General features: G+C 38.2%; 1 protein-coding gene across 2 annotated transcripts in view; it reads left to right on the plus strand.

Moving 5' to 3' along the window:
• Ccdc148 (coiled-coil domain containing 148) overlaps positions 1-20,526 on the plus strand; it is a 356,434-nt gene that overhangs the window by 253,072 nt on the left and 82,836 nt on the right. For both annotated transcript variants that reach the window (XM_046426939.2, XM_058573466.1), the window contains exon 10: positions 4,138-4,278. In XM_046426939.2, coding sequence (XP_046282895.2) covers positions 4,138-4,278 — 141 coding nt within the window. The remainder of the gene's footprint in view (positions 1-4,137; positions 4,279-20,526) is intronic.

Genomic DNA, 20,526 nt, shown 5'->3' on the forward strand with positions numbered 1-20,526 from the left:
GTATGAAATATCCTTCTTTGTCCCTTCTGATTAACTTTGGCTTGAAGTCTACTTTATTTGAATGAGAATGGAAACCCCTGTTTGTTTAAGAGATCAATGTGAGTGTTATCTTTTTTTCCCATCCTTTCACCTTCAGTATGTGGATGCCTTTGCCTATGAGGTGAGTCTCTTGGAGACAGCACATTGTTGAGTCTTGTTTTTTAATACATTCTGCCAGTCTGTTTCTTTTGATTGATGAGTTTAGGCCATGCATTCAATGTTATTTTTGAGATATGATTTTATTCCTTGTCATTTTGATGTATTTCTGGTTTTTAATTTGAAATATTTTCTCCATTGATTCACTATGTTGTTAGTGTATTTCCTCCCTTGGCTGGTTTTCACTTTTATTTTTCATGTCTTCTTTATGAAATATCTTATTGGGTATGTTTTGTAGTACAGGCTGTCCAATTTTGAATTCTTTTAACTTTTATTTAACATGGAAGGTTTTTCTTTTGTCATCAGTTCTGAAGCTTAATTTTGCTGTCATCCATTTTCTTGGCTGGCATCCATTTTCTTTCAGAGTTTGATATATATTATTCCAAGACCTCCTAGTTTTGAGGGTCTGAGTTGAGAGATCAGCTGAGATCCAGATTGGTTTCCCTCTAAATTTTATCTGTCATTTTTCTCTGGCAGCCTTTAAAATTCTATCCTTATTCTGTATGTTAGGTATACTCATAATAATATCCTTGGTGTGGGTTCTGTTGTAATTTTGTATATTTGGAGTCCTGTAAGCCTCTTCTGTTTGATTTTTCCATTTCATTCTTTAGTTGTGGGAAATTTTCTAATATTATTTCATTGAAAAGGTTGTATATTCCTTTTCTTTATATCTCTGAATCTTCATTTATCCCAATAAATTTTAAATTTGGACTTTTCAGGTTATCTCATACTTCTTAGAAGTTCTGTTTATAGTTTCTTACCATCTTCTCTATCTGGTCAACTTTATTTTTAAGATTATATTTTATCTTCATTGCCTGAAGGTTTGCCTTTCAAGTGGTTTAGCCTGTTGGTGATGCTTTCTATTAAATTTTAACTTGATTTACTGATTCCTTCATTTTGAAGATTTCTGCTTTTTTTCAGAATCTCTATTGCTTTATTGAAATGATCTTTCACTTCCGTATTTTCTCTCTGATTTCACTTCTTATGCCATCCTTTACTTCACAGATCAGTTTAACTATACACATTTTAAAATCCTCTGACATTTATCCCACTGTGGTGTCAAAGAACTCTGTTATTGAACTGTCTTAGTTTGTTTGGAGTGATTTGTTCCCTTGCTTTTTCATGTTGTTTGTGTGTCTATTTAACAGTGTGGATCTGTGGCAGTAGAGTTTCCACCCTGTGTGCTTATAATGTCCCTGAAGGTTTCTAGTACCTCACTGTTTAGGAGGAGACAAGTAATTACAACAACCAATGAAAACAATATGCAGCATTAAACCAAATAATTCCCACTATGAAGTCTATAATGTTAATTATCACAGTAAACAGAAATTATATGATCAGTTATTGCCTACAATAAAAACAGCAAGTTCACAAATGGATTTACAATTTCAAATGGTAAACAGGGAGAGAACAGAAATGATAATAGGACATGATGATTATGAAGGAGGAGGAGAGAAAATAGAAGTAAAAAATTAAAGTAAGAGTGAAGGAGAGAGCAATAGAGATTGACTGTTAACAGAAGAAAAGATAGAAAGAGAATCAAAAGAAACATGTAAGAAAAAAATATTTATATAAAGTAAAAATTTAAAAAAATTAAAAATAAAGGGGCTGAGGTTGTGGCTCAGTAGCAAAGTGCTTGCCTAGCATGTGTGAGGCACTGGGTTCGATCCTCAGCACCACCTAAAAATAAATAAAATAAAGGTATTGTGTTCATCTACAACTAAAAAATAAAAAAAAATAAAGATAAAAGAATACAAAACAAAACTAAAATATACTAATCAAACATCCTAGTCCTCAAAAATCTGATCCATGAAAAGAAAAAAAAAACTGGCTCCAAAATGCTAGAAATGAGAAAAAAAAATATGAGTATGTAAAAATGTCCACATCCCATTAAGGTCATAATTAAATGGAAAAAAGAAAAGAAAAAAGCAAAAAGAAATAGAAAAAGATCTGGATGAAAAGTTAAAGAACTTTTTCCATTTGAGTTCAACAGGTTCTCAGCTTCTCTTGTAAGCAGTTTTAAGTGGGTCATCTGGAATATGATGCTCCACCCTCCAGATTGCTAGAGTAAGAGAAGTAATCCTGTAAACAGAATTCCTGGAGGCAGGTTTAGGCTTAGATAGGCTCAGGGTTCTTTGCTGAATGCCAATTAGTCTGGAGATTTTAAAGCAGCACACCCCTAGGGCCCAGTAATTGCTGATCCACACTGGAAGACTATACCTCAGAGATCTCTCTTGGGTTCCACTTGTGTGGTAGAGGAGCCAATTCTTATTCCCTTATGTCACCTGTGGACCTCACATCCTATTCTTGGGGTTCAGTCTCCAAACTCAATCTCTCCTGCCCCTGCCCTTCCAAATCCCTGGCTAGTCCTGCAAGCAGCCAGATTGGAGGGGGAGGGATATAGCTGGGTGCATTTTCACTGCCAGTTGTACCCTGTGTAAACCTCTCTCCATCTTTGATATTCTCTTGGTCACTTAAGCACACTCTATGTTGTGTAGCATATGTTTATTGGGCTGGTATTTTGGACCAAACTCAGGTTTTCCAGGAATCAACTTCCTCAGCTGCCAGTCCCCTTGCTGTGACTGCAAAATGGTTCATTCCTATGTCCTCCACATACTACCTGGAGAGATGGTGGCTTCTTTCCCACAAAAGGATATTGAGCAGCACACCTTTTAATTTCATACAGCAAGGCAATGTCCTTGATTTCTAAATAATCTGTACCCAGACATACCTCAGGCCTCCTAAAATGGTAGGTTTCATTAATTCCCTTAATTCTCCACTTTGCTTGCATAGGGACTGCTCTGCCTGGTGCTTCTAGCCTGGTTGTGGCAGCGGCTGCATGGCTGAGAATTTCTTCAATATTTTGTTATATCTGACCTCCTGAGTTCCTGATCTGTGTTGAATGTCTAGTTTGAGTTTCAATAAAGCCCCTGCCCCCCCTTTTTTTTTCCATCTACCTTGCTGAGAAGCTGTCTGTTTGCTTTCTTGGTTTCATGCTGCAGAGTAACCAGGAAAGCTACCTCCTCTATCCCAACATTTAGAGTCTTGCCAATTTTTTTATGTTGTTTTTTGGTTTTTGGTACCAGGGAGTGAACTCAGGTACACTTTACCACCGAGTCACATCCCCAGCCCTTTTTATTCTGAGACAGAGTCTCTAGGTTATTTAGGTCCTCACTAAATTGCTGAGGCTGGATTTCAACTTGGGATCTTTCTGCCTCAGCCTCCCAAGCTGCTGGGATTATAGGCATGTGCCATGGTATCTGGCCAAATTTTCTATTTTAAGCACCTTTGCCATGAATATTCCTATGGATACTTTGTTGTGTACTTGTCCAGTTGATTGTCTTTGGGGATTAAAAACTATAAGTATTTTATAATGTGATACATATTTACATATTATCAAAAACCCTACCAAAAAAGCCATATCAAATATACGTCTATTAATAGCATGTATTAGTACTTAGGAAGTTCTTTTTAATGTCTATTTTTTTTTCACCTTATTTCAGACTTGTTTTTCATAATTATAAAATAAGGAAACTGAAATTTATCAGTGGGTTCTTAAACTTTTTAGGGTCCCAGAACCTTCTAGAATTTTTGAGAGCTGTTTGGCCTAGTTTCCAGAAAAGCACACATACCAAAGCACAGCATATTTTTACATACTACTTTTTGGAACTCACAGTTCCTTTAGAGTTAAATTACACCCTTTAATACTTCACTCTATAAACCCAGATCAAGAATCTGTGAAGGAGGTGATTTGAGTTTGGTTGTTTCTTTTTAACACTAACATGCACGCATCTTGAACACACATGGATACACTCATATGCACACAGAATTTAAATATGTATTTGGACAGGATTTGACTTCTGCTTGATATAGAAACTAACCTTATGTTAATTCACCTTAGTACATATAGTTATTGAAATTGAATGTTTCTATCTATTTCAGGTTTTCCAATGGCGAGCTCACCAGGAAGAGTTGGCAAGACTGGAAATTGAAATTTCTTCCAGAAGAAGAGAAAAGGAAGAGGAGAAAGAGAAACTATGGAAGAAGAAGGAATTGTTGAAAAGAAAAGAGAAGAAGAAAAAGGTATAAAATCTTCTATCAGGGCAAAATCTTCTATAAAAGGGAAAATGAATATTTAATTGCCTGATTGAGCTTTAATTAATCTTGATGTTGGAAATGGAATTCTGAAAGACAATTCTGAGAACATTTTAGAGTTTAGTTGAGTTTTGCTTTAGTTTATTTGAGCATCAAAGATTTGTGGGAATGGAAGAGAACCCACTTTGTTGACCTTCATGAGTATAGATACCTGTGATTATAAGAGATGCTGTAGGAAAAAACAAAAAAGATGAAGTTTGTGACTACTGCCAAGTCTTGAATTAAGGAGGTTCATGGCAAAGTTTGCAGGGTGCTTAGGTAGCATTTTGGTTGATGGCTATGTGGCAAAAAATTGTTAAACGGTAGTTGGTGAAATATATTGTATGAGGGACGGTATAATTCATTGAATGCCAAGAATCATTCTTCTTTTGAGTGAACATTTGTTTAGCAATCTTAAAATTACCAAGAAACTTATTAACTTTGAAGGGAAGATATGGAAGATAGATCATATTTTATGTTTGAATTTTTAAATATATATATATATATATATATATATATATATATATATATACACACACATATATATGTGTGTATGTGTGTGTGTATTTGAATGATATATTCATTTAGGTATTTGTGTTTGTTTTCACAACAAAAATTATACTGTTTCAGTGAAGATATTTTTGTTAAAATTTTATCAGATTTGGGGCTGGGATTGTGGCTCATTGGTAGAGTGCTCGCCTAGCACGTGGGAAGCCCTCGGTTCAATTCTCAGTACCACATAAACATAAATCAATAAAATAAAGATATTGTGTCCAGTTACAACCAAAAAATAAATTTAAAAAAATTTTATCAGATTTATTAATCAATTTTATGGGTTTGCTGACTCTGTGGAAATAATGCAGAAAAAGGCAATTAATTTGTGATCAACACAATGAAATCTCTACACCTGTGTGTTTCCACCAATAATAGCACATATCAGTACTCAAAAAGTTCACCTGCATTGATTTTATCTGCATAATGTAAAAAAATGCTTTCTTCTGAAAATCTGATTATAGTGCTAAGAGTAACTAATTAATTCATAGTTACTGGTCGGCAAACTTTCTGTTTTTTTGTTTTGTTTTGTTTTGTTTTTTACACCTTGGGCTATGTGACTAATGAACTCTGTAAAGTCCTTATCTAAATGTTTTTCCTGCAAAGTAGAATATGTGGTAGATAAAAGAACTATGGATTTGGGGGCAATAAGACAGTTTTTCTGCATTTTATACTATAGTTATTATTTTTCTTTATTTTATGCTTTTATATCAGCAAATTGAGTGTAGAAGCAGCATCACGGAAAACCACACATATAAAGGTTATATTGTCATTTGACAAAGTTGCTAAGAAAATGTATTTCACAGTTGTTGTGTTTTTAATTAAAAAGTGAATTCAATTTCCACTACTATGGAATCGAGTGTGGTGATTTTATCAGAGTTGATGTTTAAAAGAAATAATTGTGTGTACCATAGGAACTCATAAAATTGATCATGTTTCAAATAAATGAATTATATATCCTCTGGGGCAACTTACTGATTATTTATTATCATGAAAGCGCAGCGTTATGGTTTAGACACAAATTGTCCCCAAAAGACTTATGTGTTGAAGACTTGGTCCCCAGTGCAACAATGTTCAAAGGTGTGACTTTTGGGAAATGACTGGCTCAAGAAGGCTCTGACCTTGTCAGTGGATTGATTAATCTGTTATAACTGAATAGACTCTTGGAGGGTGGTTGAAACTCTAGGCAAGTGGGGCATGGTGGGAGGAAGTAGGTCACTGGGGCATGTCTTTGGGAACTATGTATTGTCTCTGCCCTCTGTGCTCCCCAGCTTTCCAGCTGCCATGACTTGAGCAGCTTTCTTCTACCATGACCTTCTGCCATGATATTCTGTCTTACTTCAGTCCCAGAGCAATGGAGTTGGCTGACCATGGACTGAAACCTCTGAAACCATTAACCAACATAAACCCTTCTTTCTCTAAGTTGTTTTTCTCAGGTGTTTGTCACAGCAATGAAAAGCTACCTAACATATACAGTATTTTATACTGTATAAATGTGTCCATGTAGTTTTGTCTTCTATCTGGATCCCTCTCTTGGCATTTCCTCTCTATGAATTAGCATGCCACAAATGATGTTTCTAAGCATTAGTGTACATTTAGTTTCATCTTAAATGTCATATAAGGAGATTTAGATACAGTTCCATTCTCTGGGCATTTACAAAGATAAAGAAAATACAAATGTTAACTTCGTATTGAGAATGTGAATAAGGGCATTTAATTGTTAAAAACTAGATTTGAGTTGAATAGTTGTCATGGATACGTAAGAGAGGATGAAGGGACATTGCTAACTATCTTCTCTGCAGTATCTAAATAAGATTGCTGGAAGTAAAAGAAATGCATTTTGAAAGATGAGAGAGAATGTGTGCACACACACATACAACACACACTTGTACTGAATGGAGTAATGGAAGGAATAATAAAACAATTACAATGGCTAAGGTGATGAAAGGGCTAATCCAAGTACACCTTAAAAGAAGAAGGTACTTATACCTGAAAGGATGAAGACTGAAGAGAATTTCAGTATCATTATTCATGTGTGTAGATTAAGCTTAAATATCTACTGCATATTTTAGAATGGAAAATGAACCTATACCTCTGAGCATAAAGAAATGTTGAAAAGTTTTCATACCTAGAATGCATTTTTTAGCCCCTGGTTATATTTTACTAAGGGGTATGCAGGCCATTGCTTTATTGTCTTTCACTTTATAATGAGGGATATTATAAGAAATGTCCTGTTAAAATGTTTTTCTTATTGGTATGGAGTATAGCTATAAGCCAAGTTTGTTTTCAAACCCTTAGAAATTTCATAGGACCAAATCATATGGTTTATTTTATTAACTTTCTTTTTAAAATATTTTTATATTTATAAAATTTTTAAAGTACAGAGACTGACAAAATAAATGCATTAGCATCCTAGCATTGAAAATTTTAATATTTTTCATTTCACTTCAAATATTTTTTAAAAATCTAAATTAAGTTGGATATTTCAGATAAAGCTGAAGTCCTTTTTTTTTTTTAAGTCTTACTTAGTACCATTTCTCTTCTTTATCTCCCCAGAGGTAATCACAATCATTAATTTTATTTCTATCTTTCCAGGCCATATATTGACTTTAATATACTTTGACATAGAGCTTGTGATTTTAAATTTTTCATGAACACTATCATGCCATATCATTCTGCAACATGTACTATTTTTTATCCTTGTTTTGAGATATACCCATATTAATGCATATTCTTAGTTTATTCTTTTAGTTGCTGTTTGGCATTCCACAGTAGCACAGACTACCATTTATCCATTCTCCTTGTGGCTAACATTTAAATTGGCAAAATTTTGGTTTTTAGCTGCTGTGCTATAGCAGCCACCTCTTTCAATTCTATGAGTAACTGTGTTCAGGGCCTTCTCTAAGATAGACCTAAAAGGTAAATTGCTATGTTGTAGGATTTGTATATTTTTAATTTTATAAGTTTTTTGACTTTATAAGCTATTACTACTACGCAGGTGTGGTGGCACAGGCCTGTAATCTCAAGGGTTTTGGAGGCTGAGGCAAAAGGATTGCAGGTTCAAAGCCAGCTTCAGCAAAAGCAAGGCGTTGAGCAACTCTGTGAGACCCTGTCTCTAAATAAAATACAAAATAGCACTGGGGATGTGGCTTAGTGGTCGAGTGCCTCTGAGCTCAATTCATGATACTAAAAAAAAAAAATACAACCTTGATTTTTGAATTCTACCAGTCTGATAAATGTGAAATATACCTTATTAAAATTTTAATTTGTATTTTCATGATTACTTATAAAATTGAAAATCGTTTCATGCTTATTAGTCAGTTTTTTCTCCGTAAATTTCATGTTTTTATTTATTTTCTATATTAATCAATAAAAGTATTTTATAAGTTCTGGATATTAATTTCTTATCAGTTATATGAATTACAGATACTTTCTTCCATTGGTCATCTGCCTTTTAATTTTTTTTTTTATACTAGGGGTGCTTAACCACTGAGCCACAAACCCAGCCCTTTGAGATAGGGTCTCAAAAATAAGTTGCTTAGGGCCTCACTCAGTTGATGAGGCTGGCCTCAATCTTTCAATTCTCCTACTTCAGCTTCCTGAGTCATTGGGATTACTGGCATATGCCACCACACCCAGCTGCCTTTTAATTTTGTTTACAGTGTCATCTATAGTTTTACAGAAGTTTAAGATTATCCCTTTTATGTTTGCCTGTGCTAGAGGCCATATGCCTTTTGCCGACTGGTTCAGGACCAGTTTCTATATTGACTTTTAGGCTTGGGACAGACACTGTGCTGTAAACCACGTGTGAATCCAACAGAACTTGTGCATGACACCAGCTTAGAATTCTGTACTTGACCCCTTTGGTCCTCTGTCCCCTTGTCATTCTCCTGTGGAAGGATCATGATTTAGCTAGTCCCTGTTTTGTATCTGGTTGTGCCTTATATGCCATCTGTTCTTTGCATTTGGCTTGCCTCTGGCTTCTCTCTGTAGAGGTCCCACAATTGTCAAAGGATAGCCACCAGCCATTTAGATCTTTATTAGGTCCTACTTTTCTTTAAGCGTCCTTTGTCTTCAATTCCCTCTCCTTCCTCTGACTTTGAGTTCCATCTTTATTTTTAGTACTGGGGAGTGTGTTGTGTGTGTGTGTGTGTGTGTGTGTGTGTTATGATATATTTTGTCCAGAATTTCTATATATTTGAGGTAGAAAAGGAGATTTCCATGTTAACACAGACATCCTGATGAAAAGAGCTGGCTATCTTTATATACACTAACTACAAACTTAGATTTTTCTTTGTTCGAACACTTTTATATGTTGGAGGAAATTTTGGGTTCTTTAGCATTTAACAGCAGCTTGGCAGATAATCCCAGCAGGAATTCCCTCTAACTTTAGATATGTTGCTTTGTTAGCTTGCTTTTCTTTTCTTTTCTCCAACCCTCCCACCCCCACTGGTTCTCCTACCTGTCCTTTTGTACTCATAAGGAAGCAGCAAAGGAGATAGAGAAACTATGCCATATGTAAAACCCCACCTTAGGATTTCCAAACAAGACAGGATTTTTCTTTTAATTCTTCTTCCCAGTAATTGGTCTTTTAGGGCTCATTTAATGTAAAAATATTTTAGTTTGTATTCAGTGTTAAAGTTTACCCTGGTAGGTGCCCAGCTCCTTAGATTACTTTTTTCTCTGGGTTTAAAAACTCTAAATGGGATATAATATTCACAGTTTTCAGTTTCATCTGAAGATTCAAGAAAAATTTTGATTCATAAGTTGTTAGATGATATTGGTAATTTTTCATAAGCATCTTATCTGTCTACTTTTAAAATTATTGTCCTGATAAAATCAGAAGACAATGCCTTTTCATAAATGATCCCTGAGAACTATTATAAACAACAAAATTCCTGTGCTAGTGGACCTTAAAATGTCTGATATATAATATTGGTCCCTGCACCACCTTTTCACTAGATGTAGCTCTTTGGGTGGTCTGAATAGCATAAAAATTGTTCTTCATCATAGAGTTTCAGGAGAGTTTGTTGCTGCATGATGCCTCATCTAGAACCCAAGGCAATGGTAGTTCCAGCATAGCTCCTGAATGGGATTTTAACAAGGATCTTGTGAAAAAGAGTCGTATTTCTTTCCTGGTCTAGCATTTCAGAATTCTTTGCAAAGTGTATCCAGCTCTTAGTCTAGCACTGCAAACCACCACTTTGTACAATCAAGGGGTGGGGAACAATTTTCAGGGAAGGCAGGATTCCTCCACTGGGCCTGTGACCTTGAACATTAACTTAGAAATGTTTCTAGGGAGGGATCTGTCATTTTGTAAATTGTCAGCCTCTTGTAGAATCATACCAGGAGTACCCAAAGTACCCAGCTTCAGTGGAATCTTGACACTGAGTGTTCCCATACATCTTCAGGGGATCTGGCAATCAGTCTGAATTCCATGCATCCTGCAGATAATTGGGAAGAGGAGAGGCAGTCTACAATAAGGGCACAGGCTATCCAAGAGGAATGCAGGCTGGAGGAAAGTACTGCTTCTCTGAAGACTCCAGGAGCTCTATGCCCAGAAGGGAATTCAGTGTCTTCTCAATTCAGAGCAAAGCAGTTCTTCCAGTGTGAGAATTTGTGGGTTCAGATGAGGGCAGTTATCAAAGGAATCATAAAATCTCTTCTGTAGTATTTTTTAATTTAATAGTATACTGATATGAAAAATTAAGAGTAGGGTCAAAAAGGTGGGGATGTAATAAATTTTTTAAAATATCATATTTCAAACTGCTTTTTTAGCATTTTTGGGATTTTAGGAGTCCAATTACTAACATTTTAACAAGCAGTCTTCTAAGATAGGCCCTGGAATTCTCTTCCCCTGTCTCTACACATGCCCTGCATAATCACCAGAACTGTAAATACTGTGAATTTTATTCCCACAATTAGATTATATGGCACAGATGACCATATAATAGGGAAATTATCAGAATGGGCCTGACCCAATCACATAAGCCCTTTAAAGTAGAGAGTTTTCTCTGGCTGGTTATAGGGAGGGCAATCAGAGATTTGAAGCACAGGGACCTGATGGCTAAAAGATTGAGGGAGTCATATGGCAAGGGGTGTGAGTGGCCTCTCAGAGCTGAAAATGTCCCTGGATCAGACAGCAAAGAAATGGGAAGCTATAACATAGTCTTATGACTAGAGAAACTTAATTCTAGCAAAACCAAGAATGGTGTTGGAAGCAAATTTTTCCCTAAATGAGAACTTGGTTTTGACAAAACTCATGATTTCAGTCTTGTGATAGATACCATGAGCAGAGAGCCTACCAATTCTATGCTGGACCTATGATTTACAAAATCTGAGCTAATAAATGATTATTGTTTTAAAATCACAATTTAGTCATAATTTTTGTACAATAGAAACTTCAAAAAAAAAAAAAAACCTAATATAGCTTTTGGTATCTGGAAGTGAAATGTTGCCATAATACCTTAAAATGTGAAAGTGGTTTTAAAATTGCAAAGTAGAAAAAAGCTGGAATAATTTTAAAGATATCATTTTGAGGTTGATAGAGAAAGACTAGATTACCTTGAATAGGTGATTAGTAGCAACATAGGTGTTAAACATACGACTGGTGAAGGCTCAGGAAGAAGTGATGACCATTTTATTGGAAGCTGGATGAAGCAGGATTAGTAATCCTAATAATAGTTTATTACGATTACAGTAATCCTATAATAGTTTATAAAGTGACAGAAAGCTTGGGAAAATTACACTTTGAAGCTGGATGGAAAAAAATGTATAAGTAGTGAACTTCTCAAGTGATAAAAGAAGATTTGCAAGGGTGAAGGTGCCACCTGGCTTCTTTCTGCTGCTGAAAGTTAAAAGGAGAGAGAGAAATTGAGAGAAGAATTATTAAACAAAAAGGATCTGGACTTAATGCTTTGTGATATCCTCAGTCTATTCAGATGGGAAAAGACCCAAGAGGGAAGAAATTATTGCCAACAGGATGTCATAGATAAAAGATTGAATATGTGAACATACAGTCCTTTACCATATCCTCAAAAAGATCAAATGTCAGAGTATTCAGTTACATAAAAGATCCTTCTAGGAGATTAAGGGTGGTTTTCCTGGGTCTTTTCAAACTAGACAGTCTCCAGGAAGTTTAAGGGTGATGTTCCTCAGCTCCCCCAACAGAGGCCAAGAGTGAAAGGATAATCTCAAAAAGATTGTGGGTGTGGCTTTTGTCTAATATAGTGAATTCAATTCCCATAAAATCCACAGAAGGCCTATTGGGTTCTCAAGAAAAGAACAGAGAGAGAATGCAATATGAAGGGAGGCTAGTGGGACCAGAATTATACTGGGAGGAAGTAGACTGTAAAACTATGTAGTCATAGGCCTATACTACCATTAATAAAAAAGGATTCAGAGGGTGAAATCAAGAGCCCAGAGGGCTGAATTTGATTAAAGGCTATGGCTTTGAGGATTAAAGGCTATGGCTTTGCGTATTAAAGGCTATGACTGGCACCTGTGGCTACCTGACATTCCTAATACTTCCACCATTTAAGCAACCCCACCCATCTGGGTTCAGGGAGATATTACTCATATCTCCCTGGAAGGGGACAGGCTGCTTACTGTAAGGTAGGGAAGGTAATATTGCTTCCCAAAGACAGATGATGTTTTAAAGAGAGACTAAGTTGAACTGCATATGTTCAGTCACTTTTCCAAATTTGCCAAAATGAGGGGCACTGACTGTGAAACTTTTAGGAGAGGGCAAGTTCCCAGCTATGTGAGGAGTGGAAGATAAGAATTCCCTCTAATAAGAGTACAGGCTAGTTTTGAAATATCTAAAATGATGTTTCACTGAAGAAAGAGAACAGTTCAAAGACACATCTTTATTCAGTCATATACTGGCCTCATTACTATAACTAAATAGCACATTAATAACCTCATTGGAATGGAGCCAAGAAATGTGGAAAATGGAGATCTTGGAGTTGATCTAAGGGGATCCAGTTAGCAGAATAAAGATGAAGAAGATCCAACATCAAAGAGAAATAAATAAAATTATAAACTGGTGTTTTAGTCAGCTTTTTTGCAGCTGTGACTAAAAGACCTAACAAGAACAATTTTAGAGGAGGAAAAGTTGAGAGCCCATAGTTTCAGAGGTCTCAGTCCACAGACAACCAGCTCCATTCTCTAGGGCTCCAGGTGAGGTAGAACATGGTGGAGGAAGACTGTGTCAGAGGGAATCAGCTCACATGATGATTAGGAAGCACAGCGAGATTCCACTCCACAGTTACAAAATATATACCCTAAAGCCACGCCTTCAATACCCACCTCATCCAGCCACACCCTACCCTCCTTCAGTTACCACTCAGTTAATCCCCATCAGAGGTTAATTCATGGATTGGTTAAGGCTCTTACAACCTAATCATTTCTCCTCTAAATCTTCTTGCATTTTTTCACACATGAGCTTTTGGGGGACACCTAACATCTAAAGTATAACAACTGGGTAGAAAATGGGGAAAGCCACAACCTGAGAGAGCCCATTGCAGGTGGGAAATGGCTCAGGGTGCTATTGAGCATATGGGCTTTTTCACTCACTCAGATCTGAGCTGGGGTTCAGTACTGCACTTGCTAATTGTATGGCCTTAAAGGAAATTATCTTTCTTAGTTTTTTTAATCTATATAAAATTGAAAAAATTAAGTAAAAATGCAGGTGAAGCAGTTAGCACATGCCTGGCTCTTAAAAATAAGTATAAATATGATTATAATATGTTTTGGTATTATTGTTAACCCTGTGGAATGGTACAGTAGAAAGTAATTAGAAAAATATCATGAGAATAACAGGCAGGTAGGGATGATAGTGATAATAATTAAAAGCAATGGTATTAAGGCTGATTCAGAAACTAAAGTCCTGGACGCACAGTTCTTTTTACCTTTACTTAGTTGTTCTTATCTGGCAGGAAGTTGTCTCTAAAGTGACATAACTCTAATTCTAAAGTCTGTATAACTGTTTGAAAGTTCTTATAAGATGATATTTTTCTAATCATAACATAAAGAATGCCTGAATAGGTTTCTATAGTTATTCACTTTAAACCAAAGAGTTATTGATTCATTAGTACAGTCTATGGTTCTTAGTAATCATTCATTCATTCACTTATTCAGTAAATATACAACAAGTGCCTTTAAAGTAATGAGTATTATACCCAGTCCTTCATTCTTCATACACTATGCTATTATAAGAGGACACTCAAACAGAAATTGTCCCTCTTTTGGTAATTTTTTAAAGGCTTTCTCTGCCATGGGATAATTTGCAGTCCTTAGGTCAATAAAAGGTGTTTTGATTTGATATGAGGTGTTCCCCAAAAGATCATGTGTGAGACAATGCAAGAAGGTTCAGAGGAGAAATGAGTGGGTTGTTAGAGTCTTAACTCACAGTGAAGTAATCCTCTGATAGGAATTAACTGAGTAGTAACTGAAGTGGTAGGGTATGGCTGGAGGAGGTAGAAGTTGGGGTGTGGCTTTGAGATATATATTTGTATCTGGCAAGTGGTAAACTCTCTCTCTGCGTCCTGATCACCCAGTGAGCCACATATCTTTGACAAATCCTCCTGCCATATTGTTCTGCTTCACCTGGAGATTTGAGAAATAAAGCCAGCTATCTATGGATTGAGGCCTCTGAAACCGTGAGCCCTCAAATAAAGCTTTCCTTCTTTACAGTTGTTCTGGTCAGGTTCTTTAGTTATAGCAGTGAAAAAGCTGACTAAAACCGAAGATTATACTAATAATACAGAAAGATTTCTTTTAGTTTCAAAATTTATACATACAACAAAAGAGTTAATAAAGAATGGCTAAAAATACAGTGAATTATGTAGAGTTGATCATGAATACATATAATAAATTAAATACATATATGCATATATATAAAATATGAACATAAATATATATGTATAACTATATATGTATCTGTATATACACATGCATTATAGCATGATTATTAAGGTTAACTTCCTGCCACTTTCATGGGATGTTGATGAAGCACTGAGTTCTGAGTCATTAGGAGAGTGCCTTTATTCTCTTCAATGCCTAGATCTCCTCTTCTTTCCTGGTCCCTGTATCATCAAATCATTTTGGGCACCTATCCTCACACTGGCCTATGATGGTCTGATTACTTCCTACTGTGAATGACCTTATGCTAATAGAGTTATTAGTTTTGCCACAGTAAATCAAAGTTCAGACCTTGGAGGATAGGCTTTTTGCCCTGACTGACTCCAGTAGGGCTCATCAGCCCTCTTTCTATTAATTTTCCTCTTTTTGTTTAGACCTTTAATTGCTATTGCATGCATTTGTGCACTGCAGGTACTGAAGGATATGGAACTGTCCTCTGAAATTTCCTTCAAATACCTGTGCCTGATTGACTTTCATCTGCATTGAGTGCTCTGCGTTGAGGAGGGAGGGTGATATAGATTTGAGGGCTTTAGGTAGTAGATAAAAGAACCTTTAGAATCAGGGTGCTGCCTGGAAAACAGCTCTTCAGAGAAGGTACCTCTTGCTGCTGGCCCAGGTCCTCTGTTTATTCTAGGTCCTTGTCCCTCACAACATTCCTTCCCAGTCTTTTAACAGAGATCAAGGCTCCTTTGAGATATAGATAGATAGATAGATAGATAGATAGATAGATATGAGTGAGTGCTCATGCAGGGGTGAGGGGAGGAGAGAGGGGAAGGAGTTTTCTAATTGGATCCCAATTAATAAAAAATGACTTAAAATGTAAATATTGTCTGTTTATGGAATATATTAAAAGTATCAACTAAAACATGAACCTAAATAAAAACATTATGGCAGCATTTAGCAACAGAGGGACATTCAGTTGTTTTAAAATTGACTTACAGGGCTGGGGATGTAACTCAGTGGTAGAGCACTTGCTTAGCATGCTCAAGGCCCTCCCTGGGATCCATCCCCATTACTATATACAAAATAACATAACATACATTGCCGCGTCCGGCCAAGGGAGCCGAGTCCGGCGAGGGACGGCGAGGTTAAAAGACACACAGGACACCAAGGTTCTTCATCCAGGAGTCAATAATCTTTATTGTTAACATACCTTTTTTATACCCCAAGCAGCAGAAGTGGAAAACTACCCAAAAGCAGGAGGGAGGGGGGAGAAATTTAGTTTCAACATCTATTATTGTCAGGTACCGAAACCTCCCTTAACAAGAAGTCCATCAGACCAGAAAAGGTCAAGGCATTCCCGTGGGATACATATGTCTCAGACGGACAAGCAGGAACAGAAAAACCGCAAGTTCGCCATGGCCTTGTGAGCTGGCCACACTGGCATGCAGAACAAACTAGTGGAGGTAGGGCTCCAGGGGCCAAGGTGGACCTGCTGCCAACAAGTCCCCCTCTTTTGTTTTTTGTATGCCAGTGGGAATCAAGTAGCCCCTGTCTTAGGTCGTTCACAGCCCTTGCGATGCTTACCGTCTCTGGGAAGGCCCCGATTCCCTGTCTTAGGTCGCACAGCAAGCGTGAAAGTTGCCCGTCACTGGGTACTACAAGATCAGCTCAAGGTGTTATGACCTATCAAGACATTATTGCAGTAAACGCTTAACCGTCTTCACCTACAGGACCCACGACCTTCACCACCGAATGGCAGATGTGATTGGACAGAGAGATTAGACAGCAAAGATCCTAGTACAGGAAGGCAAGAGGGAGAGGTATGCATAGAGAAAAGATATGGCAGGAGTTCTTCTTTTAAGGAGGACACTCATCTTCGGATCGGTCTGAAGTATATCTCAGAGAGGCGATCATCCATCTTCAAGCGTTGATAGTGAACCTGTATCGGCTTAGAGGCTAAGATATTAATTTGATCCTTAATGAATTGTACTATCTTATTTACAATGCAGGGTCCTATTGCCACTACTAGAAGGAGGCCTAACAATGGCCCCAATAAGGGAAGAAGATAAGGCAAAAATCCATTAAGTCCAGTCCAGAGAGGGTTCTCAAATAATTCCCTCCTCCTTTTTTCTAGGTCTTCTTGGAGTTGTTTAATTTTTGTGCGAACTATGCCAGATTTGTTAGCATAAAAACAGCACCTCTCCCCAAGGGCTAAACAAATTCCCCCTTGATTGGCAGTAAGCAAGTCTAAACCCCGCCTGTTCTGAAGAACTACTTCTGCTAGGGAGTCTATCTGGTCTTGTAGGTCTTTAATGGTTCCCGACAGGGTTTGCACATCATCTATAAGCTGTTGAGATAGGCGGCGGTAAGAATGTATAGCCGTACCCAATCCCGCCGTGCCTGTACCCACAGCAGCAGTTATTCCAAGGCCAACAAGGAGTGGTAAGGCCAGCACAGCTCTCTTGTGTCTTCTAACTAAGATGTCTAGGCTAGGAATGGGTAGGGGTTCATCTCCTGAGATAATCGTGATATCAGGAAGCAATAATGCCAGAACGCAACCACCAGTCCAATTTGCTGGGAGCCTGGGAAAAGCTAAATTTCCACCACACATAAAGACTGTACCATTAGGGGGACAAATGGGCGGAGTAGGTGAGGAGTAATTCTTTACTAATGAGCAGTTTCCAAAGGAAGAGATTCCAACATCAACATCATAGGTATTATTTTGCATCATGCCCAGAAGGCATGACATAAAACCACCTAGAGGCTGCACCTTAAAGGGTAGCCCAGATTGACATGTGTTGTCATCATCAATGGTATAATTGATGGGAACCGCCAATGGCATGACTGCACCTGCCATCATGCAGAGCCAGCAATCACCAGCAAGGGTAGGGTTGGAACTGTTAAGTAAAGAAAAGGTAGTTTCTAGGATATCTAATATATTGGCATCTAAATCAGGAAACTGGGATTTGGGCAATATCAAGGGGTGGTATGTAGGCTTAGGGATCTCCGGCTTTAAAAGCTTAATCACCTGAAGGTGTTTGATAGCATCAGTGGGTCCCCCTCCATCAGAGACTCCGATGGGGGCCTGCATGGGCCAGCAGGAGGGTTTACCCACGACGCCCTCACATCCCGCCTCCGTTAACCGAGTCGTGATGCCTTCCCCTCCCCGGTCACCAAGAAAAGGAATATAATTATAAGTGGTCCCCCATTCTCCACGGGTGTTAGTTAGGATGGCCTCAAAATACTGTTTTCCTTGATTATTAACACAAATTGAGGCTGATGTATAACAGGAGATGTGCATTGCCGGGGTGTAATGACAAGTGGCGGGACAGCTTCCAAGAGTCTCGGTCGGATTAGGGACAACAAGTCCGGGCTTATTAACACATACCCATTTTGGTTGCTTAAATCTTTCGATGTTTTCATTGAGTTCAGCCGCCATATAGGCTACTTTAGTCCCACAATCAATGCTCTGGATATAACCAGAGGGGGCCGAGTGCCGGGGCCCTCCCTTACACTCACAAGGGGCTCCAAAAAGATATTCATGAATATTCCCAGGTGGGGGGTCAAGCCCTCCTTCAACAAACCTGTCCAGAAGGAATGCCACAAGCGGGGTCCAGCTCATGAGGTGTGCCTCGGCACTCACTTGAAGGGGTGAGAACAACAGCAGCAGGATCAGCCATCTTGGGAACTTCATTTTGTCTTGAATTTTCATTCACCGGTTTGGTGCAGCGCTCCGGGATCCAAATGGGCTTCTCAGTTCCTGGGGGAAAAACACATACAGCTCCCCTCACTCTAGCTAAGAGTGGAGCCGGGGGTTGCCACTTTCCAGTGGATAAATCTTTCCACCTTATTTGAGCATCTTGTACAGTGGGAGGGGAAAAGTGGCGTTGTGCAGCCGTGCGCCCTCCAGTGTCAGTGAGTAAAAAATTTAAAGTAAATAAGGTTATGCTTAGAAGTGCTTGTGGTCCCTGACAATTCCGGTATATCTCCCCCTCTTTTGTTTTTTGTAAATAAGTTTTTAAATGTTGATGGGCTCGTTCCACGATAGCTTGTCCCTGTGGATTATAAGGGATTCCAGTCTTATGATTAATTTCCCATTGGGTGCAAAACCGTTGAACCGCCTGGCTTACATATGCGGGATCATTATCGGTTTTGAGGCATCGTGGGGTGCCCATGGAGGAAAAGGCTTTTAGAAGATGACTGATAACGTCCTTAGCCTTCTCTCCAGTATGTAAGGTGGCAAAAATGAAGCCAGAATATGTGTCAGTGGAAACATGTATAAAGGAGAGCTTACCAAAGCTAGGGAAGTGTGTAACATCAGTTTGCCAGACATCATTAGGTTGTAGTCCTCTTGGATTAACTCCAAGGGAAGGAGAATGAATAAATGGTGCACAGGTTGGACATAATGAGACAATCTGTAAAGCTTGGTCTCGTGAACATCCTGTGTGGAAGCGTAAAGACTGTGCATTTGAATGAAATTTGTTATGGAATTGTAAGGCCTTATCATATTTGGTTGTCACACAGGAAAGGCCAACAGCATGAGTAGCAGCGTCTGCTTTTGCGTTGCCCTCTGACAAAGGTCCAGGGAACCCTGAATGGCTTCGGATGTGGCCGATGTATAGAGGATCTCGTCTAGCCCAAATGAGAAGCTGTACTACCTGTAGTTGTTCTGTGATGGTGGATTGCTTGCCAATATATGATGCTGTTTCTATGACTAGAGCCAGATTGGCTACATACAAGCTGTCAGTATATACATTAAGAGGAATAGAACTATAGACTTTGAGAGCTATGATTAAAGCTTCAACTTCCGCCTTTTGGGCCGACTGACCTGACACAGGTTGTCGGAGAATTTGAGATCCATCAAAAACGACGGCAAATCCATTTTTGGCCCCATCTGTATATACAGTTTGGGCCTTTGGAATAGGTTTCCTTTTCATAATCTTTGGGAAGATAATGGGACACCTTTTAAAGCTCTCCAAAAGTCTATGTTTAGGGAAGTGATTATCAATCTGACCCTTGAAGCTGCACAGGAAAAGACACCAAAGGTCATGTTCTTGTAACTTGTGTATCATATCTTGAGTGTAAGGTTGAATAAGTATGTCAAAGGTTTTTCCAAACAATGCATCACCCAAATATTTAGCCTTCCAAATTAAGTTAATAACTAGCTCATAAAAGGGAGTCAATACCCGGGGGTTAGAAGCCGGCAAGTGGACCCAATAAATGGGACCCGTTTGCCAGAACACTCCTGTGGGAGTAATTTTAGAAGGTAGAACTATAAATGACAAGGGCAGAGAATAATCTATCTGCGTAATCTGCATGTCCTGCAGAGCCTCTTCTATTAGCCTCAGTGCTCGTAAGGCTTCTGGTGTAGGTACTCTACATGACGTAGGAGAAGGATCTCCTCGCAAGAGGTCATACAGGGGTTTGAGTTCTCCAGTTGGAATATGAAAGGACGGGCGCAGCCACTGTATTTCTCCGAGGAATGTCTGCCACTGATGTAAAGTTTTGAGCTGATTTATCTGGAACTGGGGTCTCTGGGGAAAGATTCCTATGTTATTAATGATGTATCCCAAATAATTGTAAGGGTGTTGAAACTGCACCTTTTCGGGTGCTATGACCAGCCCTGCCCCTTTTAGAAGGGATTGGAGGACTTCATAAGATTGAAGAAGCCTTTCTTTCTTGGGCCCTGCCAGTAAGATGTCATCCATATAATGAATGAGGTAGAGCTGTGGGAACTGCTGTCGAAAGGGTCGTAAGACCTCAGCTACAAAATATTGG

This window comes from Marmota monax, unplaced genomic scaffold (assembly GCF_021218885.2).
Source record: "Marmota monax isolate L192 unplaced genomic scaffold, Marmota_monax_Labrador192_F-V1.1 WCK01_AAM20220418_F8-fsc00048, whole genome shotgun sequence".
Lineage (NCBI taxonomy): Eukaryota > Metazoa > Chordata > Mammalia > Rodentia > Sciuridae > Marmota > Marmota monax.